This window comes from Vigna unguiculata, chromosome 10 (genome assembly GCF_004118075.2).
Source record: "Vigna unguiculata cultivar IT97K-499-35 chromosome 10, ASM411807v1, whole genome shotgun sequence".
NCBI lineage: Eukaryota > Viridiplantae > Streptophyta > Magnoliopsida > Fabales > Fabaceae > Vigna > Vigna unguiculata.
The window spans coordinates 12,820,140-12,833,955 of NC_040288.1; the positions used below are offsets into that span (position 1 = coordinate 12,820,140).

At 27.1% G+C, this 13,816-nt stretch overlaps 1 protein-coding gene across 1 annotated transcript; it reads left to right on the forward strand.

Moving 5' to 3' along the window:
• The first annotated feature begins 1,266 nt into the window (after nt 1-1,266).
• LOC114166047 (mitochondrial uncoupling protein 1) lies at nt 1,267-5,227 on the forward strand. The gene is made up of 9 exons (XM_028050698.1): nt 1,267-1,588; nt 2,844-3,062; nt 3,163-3,241; nt 3,421-3,554; nt 3,651-3,749; nt 3,842-3,946; nt 4,321-4,395; nt 4,613-4,699; nt 4,877-5,227. The coding sequence occupies exons 1-9, from the start codon at nt 1,505-1,507 to the stop codon at nt 4,910-4,912; spliced, it is 918 nt and encodes a 305-aa protein (XP_027906499.1). The 5' UTR covers nt 1,267-1,504; the 3' UTR covers nt 4,913-5,227.
• Nucleotides 5,228-13,816: the final 8,589 nt, after the last annotated feature.

Genomic DNA, 13,816 nt, shown 5'->3' on the forward strand with positions numbered 1-13,816 from the left:
AATAAAGAATTAATGTATCTCACATTGAACTCTGCACTCCTTGTTCACCAACAATATTGTCAAATATAGAATGTATCTGACACTGAGATTCTGCACTCCTTAATCACCAACAAAACTATCAAATAATAAAGAACATATCTGACATTGTGACTAAGGATGAAAATTCTCCACAGTCTTTAAGCTTGGTTGAGAATGATGGATAAGATTCCCATTTTTTTTCACATATACAAATAATAAAAAATATTTTTTATTTTAATATATTTTATATGTATAACACCATAAAATTTATTATATATCTATTTTAATATTTTAAATATATTTTATGAAAATATACTAATATTAAGATTTATTAGTGATGACAAATACTCTACTCTTGTCTTCTAGAAATAATATATCACTTTCACTTTGAATAAAGGATGTAGAACAATTTTGTACTCCTTAATCACTTTACTACCAAATAAAGAATATATTTGACACTAGAATTGAGATAAAAACTCTCTCATAGTGTTGGATTTTTGTTGAAAATGAAGAATAAGATCCTCATATATATATATATATATATATATATATATATATATATATAAATAATTTTTTTAAATTTATTATATTTTTTATATGTAAAACCATCAAATTTTGTGTACATGTATCTTGATATTTAGAAATATTTTATGAAATACATTACTTATTCATGAGTGATGATAGACATGTTTGGTGCATATAATTTTTTTAAGCACGTTATATAAAATAAAATATATATGTTTTCAACATGAATAATGATGTACGGGTATGCACACAAATAAATAAATAAATAAATATATATATATATATATATATATATATATATATATATAACTGATATCATTAAAAAATTAATAATACTTTATGATATTAAAAATATTTTAAGAAAATAATTAATATTCTACATCTTAAAAATTATTTGAAAAGAATTATAAAGGAAAGAGGTAATTTGTTGAAAAATGTGTTATAAATAAAAATAAAAGAAGTAGTTTACATTTACATTAATGAGCAAATACTTATTTCAACAAGTTAATTCATTTACAGAACAAAAATTATTTTTATTTTCTATAAACTAAAATTAGAATATGTCTAAACTAATTTGCATTTTTAAAATTTTTTTATTGTAAACTTGTATTTAAATTAAGGGGAACCTCGTTAAACCTAAATATACATTTTAATTTTACTTAAAACTTTAATCAACACAATTAAACCCAAAACCAATACCCCATTCTTATCAAAATTCGACCACTCCCTGTTCTGACTCAGCCCACAGTCATTGGGGACGCAAATCGCAGGCATTAAAGAAGAGAGAAAGAGACGACATGCATTGCATTCTCTCACTTAGAAATCACACACAGAATTTTGAGAACATTTTTCCATTCGGAGGAACCAAGCTTGATCTCTTTCTTTTCAAAAGGGATCAAAGGGAAGGTCTCAAATTTGCATACGCAACCCTTGGTTCCTTTCCTAAGAATAACACAACATCATGGTAGCAGATTCTAAGTCCAAATCCGACCTCTCCTTCGGCAAAATCTTTGCCAGCAGTGCTTTCTCTGCATGTTTTGCTGAGGTCATAAACAACACTCTATCTGGGTTTTCCGTTTTTTCATTTTTTGTTTCTGGGGATTCGTTCTTTTATTATGATTTAATGAAAGGTGCGACCTTTATGTTAATGGCAAGGAGTAGTAGTAGCAATGGATCTGATTTGCATCCTAACTCTGGTGGATTTCTTATTATTGAGTTTTTTTTTTCTCTTTTGTTGTGTAACAAACCATTGTTGGTGATACACTATCATGCATGGATACATCAATTGTCTAAAGTATCTTTATTGGATATTTTCAATATTTATTAACCAAGGAAGTATCTAATTTATAAAAAGTAAATGTTTTTGTGAACTTGGAGTCCAGTTTTCAATTTCTGTGTACAAGTAATAGTTGCATGTCCAATTGATGGTTTGACGACTACTTCTCAGATAATAGTGATTTTCTGAAATTGGTTTTTTGTTAAATGTGAATTTGATGGGATCATGTTTTTGAAATTTTTTATCTAAAAGGATTAAGCTTGTATTGTTAGTCAATGGTGATGCTGGTAGATTTTGACAGTGAAATGATGAAATGCATGCCTCCCAAGCTGTTTGTTTTTCAATGATCAACATGAATGACAGCTGTTCCCTCCTTGATGGCTTGTATGTCTAACAAAATGTTTGTTTGAATCGGAAACAGTGATAAACTTTTGATGTTTTGTTATTAATGTAATCTAATGGAACAAGTTGGAATGGGCAGAAAAGGAAGGAGTAATATTTTTTCTCATGGTTACCAGGACTAATAATGGAATGGTGTTCCATTACCCTTGAGTTTGCTCCATTTCAGTATTCCACTTTTTGAATTGTTTCTTTTCCAATTCATTTTTAAACTCCTAAAGAAAGAACTTGTTTTTGTTCCCTCATTCCAATTGTGGCATCGAAATACCAAATTCAGATCTAGCTGTTAAGTGTAAGAACTTTTGGCATTTCAAAGGAATTACATAGTTTTAAAATTGAATAATTTTCTGAATGATCTCATGTGTGAAAAATCTTTTTTTTTTTTTATTTTTTTATTTTTGCATTAGTTAAAGTTCACACAATAGTCTTCTTGACATATGTTGATTGTGGTCATGAGTTGCGATCAGTAGAGATTGATTTGGCTTTGTTGTATATACTCGTGACTCATTTTTTAGTGTGTTTTTTTCATTCTGTTCATTTGCTCTTCCCTTACTGCTTTGCAAAGTACTCAATTAATTGCAGATATTTGCTTAGATTTGTCAATAAACTCTGGATATTGAAATAGGTGTGTACTATTCCGTTGGACACTGCCAAAGTTAGGCTTCAGCTTCAGAAACAAGCAGCAGCTGGTGATGTAATATCCGTACCTAAATATAAGGGTATGCTGGGAACAGTTGGTACCATTGCAAGGGAAGAAGGTCTTTCAGCACTCTGGAAGGGAATTGTGCCAGGGTTGCATCGTCAATGTGTGTACGGAGGTTTGAGAATTGGGTTATATGAGCCTGTGAGTTTTGAATCTCATGCTGAAATTTGTTTGCTTGTTTTAGTTTATATCTATGCTTTCTTGTGTTATTATATGTTGTAAATACATGGGTTGTTTACAGGTTAAGTCTTTGTATGTGGGGAAGGATCATGTTGGAGATGTTCCATTGTCAAAGAAAATTCTTGCTGGATTCACAACTGGTAAAGCTCAATGCTGCAAATTGTGGGAATAATTTGTACAAGTGCTATTTTATATTTGATTTACTTTTTTAGCATGAAATTGTGCTATTTCCTATGTAAATACTCATCACTATAACCCAATTATAAGTGTTCATCATTATAACCCAATTATGAACTGCTGCAAATTTTCTTGGCAACAGGTGCCGTGGCAATTGCAGTGGCAAATCCAACTGATCTTGTGAAAGTCAGACTTCAAGCAGAAGGAAAACTAGCTCCTGGTGTTCCCAGGCGCTACTCTGGATCTTTAAATGCTTATTCAACAATTGTGAGACAGGTCTGTGCTTCCCAATATAAGTAATTAAAGAAAAAAAATGTATTTGGTTCATTATTCTTTGTTATTATTTATGATCTAAATCAATATAACACACAGGAAGGAGTGGGGGCTCTTTGGACTGGTCTTGGCCCCAATATAGCAAGAAATGGTATCATCAATGCTGCTGAATTAGCCAGCTATGATCAAGTGAAACAGGTAAATTCTATGTGACTTGAGACTAGCACTATGGAGCAAATTTTTTTCCTTCTTTTAGTTTTGGAAATAACTATGTATTTTCTTTTATGCAGACTATTTTGAAAATTCCAGGATTCACTGACAATGTTGTAACTCATCTCCTTGCTGGTCTTGGGGCAGGGTTTTTTGCCGTCTGTATTGGCTCCCCAGTAGATGTGGTAATGTTTTAGAATCTACCAATGAATATCTGTGATTGATTCGGTTTTTTATTTGTCATTGCATCCACATTGTATACGCTGTGGTTAATACTTGTTTCAATTTTATATGAATTTTGCACTTGATATTCCATGTTCCACCATGATGAACCATGAATCCCTGGATGATTAGAATATGGTAGAAGTAGTAAACTTTTAAAGCTTATTTGGAATATATTGAGAGCTGATCAATTTAAGATCCATTGGGGGTGGATGTGTATAATTTTCTTTTTCTTCAATTTGGTTGTGAGGTGACCAAGTGAGCTTCCTTCATGTGTATGCTTATTGTTTGCTTTAATTTCTTGTCCTCTCTTCATTCTATTCTGGTGTTTGTGCAGGTTAAGTCCAGAATGATGGGAGATTCTAGTTACAAGAACACCCTTGATTGTTTTATCAAAACATTGAAGAATGATGTAAGTTGCTTTCCACTGTTTACTTTGTCACTTCTACTTATCTGACATATTTTAAGACATTCTCATTTCTTACCTAGCTTATATGCTCTCAATCCTTGTTGATTTGCTTCATTATAATGTAACATGTCTGTGTTTTTTTAACAAGGAGTTGTATTGTACATGTGTATCCTTCATAAAAACTGATATATCTGTGCAATTTGATGTTTTTTTTTTCCAGGGACCAATGGCCTTTTATAAAGGGTTCCTTCCAAATTTTGGACGACTAGGATCTTGGAATGTGATCATGTTTCTAACCTTAGAACAGGTATAACTCATTTTTCTTATCTTTCTTGAAGTTTTTCTATGGAAGTTTGTCAAAGTAAAAGTAACTGAGTTGAGCTTGTTCTTACATGCACTCTCCCAAGATTCAGTTTATCTTCTAAATTCCAACTGCTGAATTTGTGTATACTTCTGCTCACATATATCTTTTTCTATGATACAGACTAAAAATTTCGTCAAAAGTTTAGAGTCATCTTGAACCGAGTTACCTTGACAATTTTCTAAGAGGGCTTGTCACTACAGCAAATGCAGTGGAAATTGTAGAAATAAAGCTTTCTCTTTTCATTCTTCGAACTGAAGGGATGTGGTAAAGCATTTTTTCTGGGGGGAATTTTTCTTTTTATTTTTGATAATAAGTGAGGATATGTTATTCATATACACTAGTAACTTTTAGCACTTTCCATATATTCTGTAGGATTTCTTGCAGTTTCATTTCAATTCTCTTTTAATTTATTATGAACATGACATAACTTTTTGTTTCAAATTTGGTGGAGTTGAAGCCTCAGTTCCAATATTTCATCCATTGATATCACTGCCATTTTGTCTTAAACGGTGGCTATTGTTATAGTTAGTATCAAATTTTAACCAACTGATGCAGGATAATTGTTTTCTGTTTGCAAAGGAAAAATATTAGAGCACCACTAATAGCAGTGTAAACACTAATTACTGCTGATTAGTGAAGTTTTTTGTTATTTACTATTAAGATTAAATATGGTTTTTCGTCTTTAAATTATTTTCAAAAATTGTGTTTTGTGCCTAAATTAAATATACACTTTTTTTCCTATATTTTATGAAAAATATTGTAAAACTTCACATATTTGGTTGATTACATCTGAAATATTTTGTGTGCATTACAAGATCTGATGGAGTATAATTCATAATAATTGTATTCCGTGATAAGCGGGTTTGAGTTTAAATCACTTAAATTACTAAAAGCCCCAATACCCCTTGACGAATCGATATATGTTGTCTCCGTCACGCATTTACTTGTGAAAAATGAGTAGGGTCAGATTTCGTGAATAACATTTGGAGGTTCACAAATTTAGAAAAAATCAACAAAAGTCTATTATATTTTTTAACAATAGATTCATTAGAACTTATTTTCTCAAATTGAACAGTTTAGGATTTTTCTGATTATTTTTTGTTTTTTAAAATGTAAAGTAAAAATAAATTAAAATTAAAATAATGGAAAAAGGTAATATAAAATAGTTAATTTAAAATATTGAGTTTGAAACTTAATTAATTTAAGAGAAGGAATAAAATAAAAAAATAATTTTCTCATTTTTTTAACAATTTGCTATTATTGATTTATTAAAAACAAAAATATTATAATAAAAAATATTTATGATCATGTGTCCTTATGTTAGAAGATAAAAGAGCTTTAGAATAGTTTGAAAAATGATATTTTGAACAAGTGGAGGATGTACATCATTAGCTATCCCCATCATATATATATATATATATATATATATATATATATATATATATATATATATATATATATATATATATATATATATATATATATATAATAACTACTAATTTTAATAAAATACTAATAATAATACAAATAATTATTATTATTTCAATATAATTAATTTCTTTATATAATTTTATTTAAATAGATAATTATGTATAGTTATAAATAGAATATTTAATAAAAAGTTTAATAATATGAAAAAATTAAATAATTAATTGCAGTTATTTTTATAACAAATTAATTAAAAATAGATAATATTATTTTTATAGTAATATTAAATATAATAATGAATTATATTATTAATAATATAATATACCAATTAATACTGAACTGAAATTATAAACATAAATTATATTGAAAACTCTGTCTTTTAAAGTTATATTTAATATAATTATTACTATATTTGGAAAAATATTTACTTTGTACCTTTTTTTCTTCTAGAGTTCTTTTTTTTCATATATATAGAATTCATCAGTATGGTGTTTTGATGTCTTTGAGAAAGAAGTGTTCATCCAGGCGTTATAGTTTTAAAAAATCTAAAATTTTGTCTCCTTACTAATACGGATAAGATAAGTCGATTTTCATCTGGGTTGCATGATTTGATCAGTTGAGTTTCCAGTAACCCATTTATAATATTTTTTTTATTTTATAATTATTTTTTTAATCGATTTGGATCTATTGGTTTGTTTCATGAATGTTGGTAGTGGTAGAAGAATTGGTCTTATTATAAATAGAATGATTGTTGGCGGAATAGTAAGAATGATTGTAAACCTAATTTTTTTAAATTTAATAATTTTTAGATGAATTTTTTTACATGTCTAAGTATGTATTTGATTTAAGTATTAAAAAAATATTATACACGGTACGTCAAGTGAAACAATAAATTTGGCCTCCTTAATTTTAGCTATATAATAAGTTGTAATAAAAAAAATCACATAGATTTAATTAGATGTATTTTTTAAATATATAAAATAAAGAAAACTGATATTTATACAATATATGTAAATACAATATATTTAAAATATGCAATTGAATAATCTTATATAGAAAAAAACATATTTATAATATCTTTGTTTACGAAAAATAATATAAAAATTCCAAACTCATAATAACGTAACAATAAAATTTAAATATAAAAAAATAAAACATGAATACAAAAAAATATATACGATAAAATATTAAAAAAATTATAAATTAATGTAGAAGTTTAGATCGATTTCCTAAAAAATATCATAAATAATAAGAATTTTAATACAATAATTAACTTATAGCTTTCTTTATGTAAAAAAAAAATTTGAATATTTGTTTTTAAGAACCTAATATAATAAAAATTAATTTTTTCAGAAAAGAAACAGATAGAAATTCTAAATTTTCTAAAAATTTATTTGATGTCAAAAAAATACACATATGAAGTCATAAAAAAATAACTATTAATGTATTTTTTAAATTTAATTTAATATAAATTTAATTTTTTGTTTAAAATTTTCGAGAACTACCTTAGTTGTTGCTTGAATGTAGCTATATTTCACCCAAAGAAAAAATTTCTCCCAAGATCTCGCCACAAAATATTTGTTGGCTTAAAATCATAATTATTCATTTTTTTTTTGTAAATTTCTTTATGCTTTTGAAGTCCATATCTTTGAATATATAACAAAAAAATGTAGAGAAAAGTTATTTTTTTATAAGAAATAATGAAATGAAACAAAATTATAACAAAAATAGGAAACAAAAATAATTGTAAATTCTCCTATAGAATTTCTTTCACATACCATTAAGGATACCTCATTGTTAACAATCAAAAAGGAAATTTTTTTCTAGTGAAATTAATTAAACAAAACTATCGTTTCAGTTTCCAAAACCTTTATTAAATATATACATTATATAATAATAAAATAATAATACTACATCAACTATTTGACATAATGGTAAAACCTACTTCGCTTCGGAATGCTCTTAATTTAAAATCTTTTTGGTTACCATGCAAAATGAGTACTTTTGTTGAACATAAATAGTACAACCAAAATGGGACTTTATTTGTCAAAGAAAAGTAAACATTGGTATCAATGTATATTTTGTTCAGAGATGAATTTCATACCTTCTTCCAGTAAAATAGTGAGATGAAATTCCATTATTTTCGTCCAATAAAATAATGAAGAAAACATATTTGTGGAAGATTAAAAGTAAGAATGCCAAGGTCACTTTAAAAACTTTACCAAAGCTTTTTGAAGAAAGTAGCTAAATATTTGAATAAGAAAATTAAATTAAGAATAAAATAAAATAAAGTAATGATGTTATATATAAAGATAAAATAAAGTCATGGTGATTTGAAGTACTAAGTAATTATGACAACTTTACAAAACTTCTTGAGGAAGTCACCTAAATTTAAAAGACAAATTCAATTAAAACTTCAAACTTGGGGACATATCAGTATTTGGCACTGCATTGAGTCCCACAAAGCATAATTGCTCATGTTGATAATTGATACTCACATAATTGGAAGATGTGTGTTTGTAGTGCATTATGACACCAAAACCCAAAATATTAATTGCTTTGTTCAAAGAAGAAGATGAAAAGTTAAGTGTTAGAAGACAAAAAATTGACTTTGATGAGTGAGAAGATAAGTGTTGGAAAAGGAAGGTGAAAAGTTGGTGAGAGTAGTCTTGGAAAAAGAAAAACTTTGTAGTAATGGTGTTGGTATGCTGAATTAATTTTTTGAGAAGATAGAAAGTAGATCTTTACTATTGAAGAAGATAGTTGAAATTATGCAAGAATTATTTTTATGGCTTTTTTGAAGATGCAAAGTAGGTTTCTATTACTTAGCTAGAAGGAAAATTGGATAACATCATTGAAACTTGATTTTTTATTTTGAAAGTTGGCAACATCAACTAAACTTTTACTAACATCATTGTCGCATATAGTATTTTGGATCTTACACGAAATGAGGAAGAAGAAATGTTGAAAGACAACAATACAACGAAAATGGCACATTATGTATTTGTGGATTTGTGAAAGATAAAAAAACAAATGCTAAGATGATAGATTTACCAAAAATAATAAATTTTATTATTTTAGGGATGTCCATCCAATGCAAATATTTTGTAGAAAGAAAAATTTTATTGTTGATTGCATTCTAGTGCTAAAACAAAGAAGTTTTACAATGTGAAAACTTTTTCATTGGCACTTTGATAACAAACTTTACGATTTGAGAATCTCAAAATAGACATTTGGTCCCACAAAATTGTTGGTCTTCATAATAAATAATAATAATGCATTATAAATACGCAAAATTTTCTTGTTTATTGTGGATTTGCCCGTTGATATGCTTCAATGCATTAACACCATAAAAAATGAATTACTTCTAGTGACAATTAATGTTGTGTGAATTAATGCTTGGTGAGAATAAAATTAAAGTCTCAAATATTAATTAATTTTCATTATATTACTTTCATTAACAATGTTTGAGCATTAATCATTAAGCAAAGTATTTCAAACCCATATTTTCATAATCTGGAAAATTAAAGAAAAAAATATCACATTTTCCAATTACAACTTATTATAAAGAACTTTGATGTAGATGCTAATTTCGTTACACTCAACTTTGAAAAAGAAAAAAAAATCTATGCCTTCCTCCAAAGCATGAAGAAGGAATGAGTTAACATAACAATTAAATGCGGACTACACTTACCAAGATGTGAGGGTTTGACATGTAGTTGGACTTTTCAGTTACCAATATAAATTGAAATTGGACTTTTAAATTATTGAAATACAAATTCAATTAATAATTTTAATAAATAAAATAAAATAAAAATGCCTAAATAAAAATAAATAAAAGATTAAAATGTCACCCTATAATACAAAATGCTAATTTCAAATCCTAAAGTCAAACTTTTTAGTTTATTAAACTATTAAACACTGAGTTTTGAATTTTGCCAAAATTAATTAAAGAAATAAATATCACTATATAAGTCAAACAAATTTGAAGCTCAATATTTATATTTAAATAATTATATAATAAAGATTAACTGATTATATAATAAAAATAAATCTTCAATCACCAATGACATTAATAAGTATAAATATATGTTTATTTGTTAATCTTAAAATGTCTGTTATCAGTACTATTGGTTATTCTTATTATTGTTATTAATCGTTACTATTATTATTATGGTTATTAGTATACAAAAAATATCATTGAAAAAAATAAGTATGTCTTTTTGGTATTGAAAAATATTTACTTTACGCTATTTTTAGTGATAATTCCTAATCTCAAATGTTCTGTAGGATTCTAAAAGATTGAACATTATTTCGGATATACATCTCTATTGCATATATTATTACTTTGCATATATCATTATTGCATCCAAAAAAAGTGTTTACATATAATTGAATTAAATTAAGTTAAATTGAATCATGTAATATATTATTATACATTATTATTAAATAGTAAATAACAAATGTCAAATATTAATAATTATATTTCTTATATTAAAATTAAAATAGCAAAATACAACTCATAAAATAATAATCCTAAATAATAAAAAATTGGTGTGAGAAGACCACGAGAGAGCATTGAATGTTTTGGAAATGATTAACTTTTGCATGCTGCAGCCAAAAGGTGTGCGAGAAGAAATTTGTTGTTATCTTTTCACACTTGAGTATGCTTTGGAAGATGCAAAAGTTACCTAAAACATAAAAAAAAAAGAAGTTTTTCAACAATCCATGTATTTGAATCAGTCATAAAAAAATACTTTATACTTTAATTTCAATTTTAAAGTATCTTCGATAATGCTTAAGGAAAAAAATCAAAGTACTTATTTGACCAAAAAAGATTATTATAGTCAAATACATACCTTTTCTTGTGAATGAAATGTAATGAAACCTTTAAACTTTGCAGCTAGTAAACTTGGTGTAGTGAGTGTGCATTGATATATCTATATGTTTGCAAGATTTGGTAAAGACAATGTAGCAAATATATAATTATAAATGTAAAATAAATTCAATATTATTAAAGAAATGAAAAATGAAGAATTAAATAATTACATTTAAACTTATTAAATATACAAAAGGTACATTTAGTTATAATTAATTACCTTCAATGATAATAAGTAGTCTCAAACAGATGAACGATCCACCAGATTTAAAAATATGTTGAAAAATTAAAAATTTAAATCAAAACTGAAGAATAAAAACTTAGAAAAACAAACAATCAGATCTTAGAGAAGAAGAGAATATCAGCCAAACTATGAAACTTACGTACCTTTATTGTCGTGGTCAAAGAGTGAAAGATTAAAAGATTCAACATTTACTATGTAGAAGAACGAAAATACGAACAACAAAGTAAATCTGAGAAAAAAACACCAATCAAACAGATAAATGCAACAAAGTAAAGTAGATTTGAAAACAAAACATTTATCCAACAAAAAAATAAAACAAAAATAAGTAGATCTCAGACAAAATATCCATAAAAAAGAAAAATAATAGAAAAAAAATAAGATCTGAGAAGATGGTAGAAGAACGACAAAAATTAGAAGTTGTTACCTTACTTTTAGTACGGTGAAGGTCCTCAAAAATCTCAGAGGAAAACATCAACAAAAAAAGTATATTTGAGAAGAACAAATCCATCCAACAGTAGATCTGAGAAAAAAATCTTGACCCAACACATTTTGTCAACAAAGAAAAGAAAATGTGAAAAAATTCACCAAAAAAAAAATAGATATTACAAAAAAATATCCATGAAAAAAATAATAATAGAAAACAAAGTAGATACGAGAAGATGGTAGAAGAACGAAAAAAAAAAACAGAATTTTTGTTACCTTTTTTGTATTCGTCAAGTTGCTCAAGGCTCTCAGAGAAAAACATCAACCAAAAGAAAGGTAGATCTGAGAAGAAGAAAAATTCATCGAACAATATACATGGAAAAAGAAATCTGAGAGCAAATAAACCATTCAAAAGAGAAATAGATCTGAAAGAAAAACCTAAATCCACCAAATCTCGTATCAAAAGAAAAGTAGATCTGAAAGGAAAACATTGATCCAACAAAAAAATAAAACAAAAATAAGTAGATATCAGAGAAAAATATGCATCAAACAAAAAAATAATAGAAAGAAACACAATAAGGTAGAAGAACAACAAAAATGAGAAGTGATTACCTATTTTTAAGTCTCGTGAAGGTGCTCAAGAATATAAGAGGAAAAAATGAACCAAAAGAAAAGTAGATCTGAGAAAAACAAATCCATCCAACAGTAGATCTGAGAAGAACAAATCCATCCAACGGTAGATTTGAGACAAAAACCTCGATCTAACACATTTGGTCAACAAAGAAAAGTAGATCTGAAAACATTCACCCAACCAAAATAAGAAGAACTCACAGAAAAACAGCACTTGAAAATCATCAAGAACAAACAAAGAGATCTGCAGCGAAAAATACTAAAAGATTTTTGGTCTTTAAGACTCTTGCATGTTTTGTTCATCTTCATTTGAAGCCTGTAAAAAAAAGATATCATCAACGTAGAAATCACTTACATCCATCGAGATATAAGAAGAATATGAACTGTTTGCTTGAGAAAGCTGAAAAAAAATGATATCTAGGTAAAAACACGAAATCTGGTCGCGACCAATGTTCTACTCAGTTCATTCATCTGAAAAAAATTCCAAAACAAAGAAAGAGAGAGAAAAATTAGAAGACAGAGAAGAATACTGAAAGATTTTTTGTCTTTAAGACTCTTGCATGTTTTGTTCATCTTCATTTGAAGTCTGTAAAAAAAAAAAGATAGCATCAACGCAGAAATCACTTACATCAAAGAAAATATAAGAATAAGATGAAATGTTTGATTGAGAAAGCTGAAAAAATAAACGAAATCTGGGAAAAAATATAAGAATAAGATCAATTGTTTGCTTGAGAACCCTGAAAAAAAAAAGAAATCTGGTTAAAAAAGGAAATTTGGTCGTGACAAATATTCTACTCAATTGATTCATCTGAACAAAATTAAAAAACAAACATAAAACAAAAAAATAACAGAGATCTGAAAAACATTGAGATGAAGAATCGAAAAAAAAATACTAAGAGATCTGAAGATGAAGAATATGTGAAAGCCATGGTGTTTTCTGCACATGGGAAAGAGAGAGAAAAAATGAAAAACAGAGAAGAAGCTGAAGAGTTTGAATGTGTGAGAGTGAGAAAGAGAGAGAGAGAGAAGAAGTTGAAGAACCATAGATTTAGGGTCTAGAATTATATAGGTGTTCTTGTAATTCTTGGATCCTATTTGTGTTAGTGGAATCCTCCTAAGTGAGTTACTTAGGAGAAGACTGGATGTAGATTCATCTTGAATCGAACCAGTATAAATTGTTTGTGTCTTGCTTCTTGCTCTTCTCTCACAATCTTTCTTGATTGATTTAAATAGTCCATTAACACAGAACTGCAAAATTGATTAATTGGGTTTTAAAACTTAAAGACTCTTTCAAGATTCACCTTAAACAAGTGAAAGGCTCGTTAATCAATTTAGATCCCTTCCTAGGTTGGGTTATTAGACAGATATGGTTATTAACAATTGGCACCAGAGCTGGTTAATCGCACGCTAATCGATTAGAAAGATCCTGATATGTCTAATACATCTCAAACCTTTG

Bases quoted from the DNA above. Each gene is read 5' to 3' on its own strand.
- LOC114166047 (XM_028050698.1), top strand. From the start codon at position 1,505: ATGGTAGCAGATTCTAAGTCCAAATCCGACCTCTCCTTCGGCAAAATC. The intron at 3,750-3,841 runs GTAAATTCTATG...TCTTTTATGCAG, and splicing joins GCTATGATCAAGTGAAACAG to ACTATTTTGAAAATTCCAGG. The intron at 4,396-4,612 runs GTAAGTTGCTTT...TTTTTTTTCCAG, and splicing joins TCAAAACATTGAAGAATGAT to GGACCAATGGCCTTTTATAA.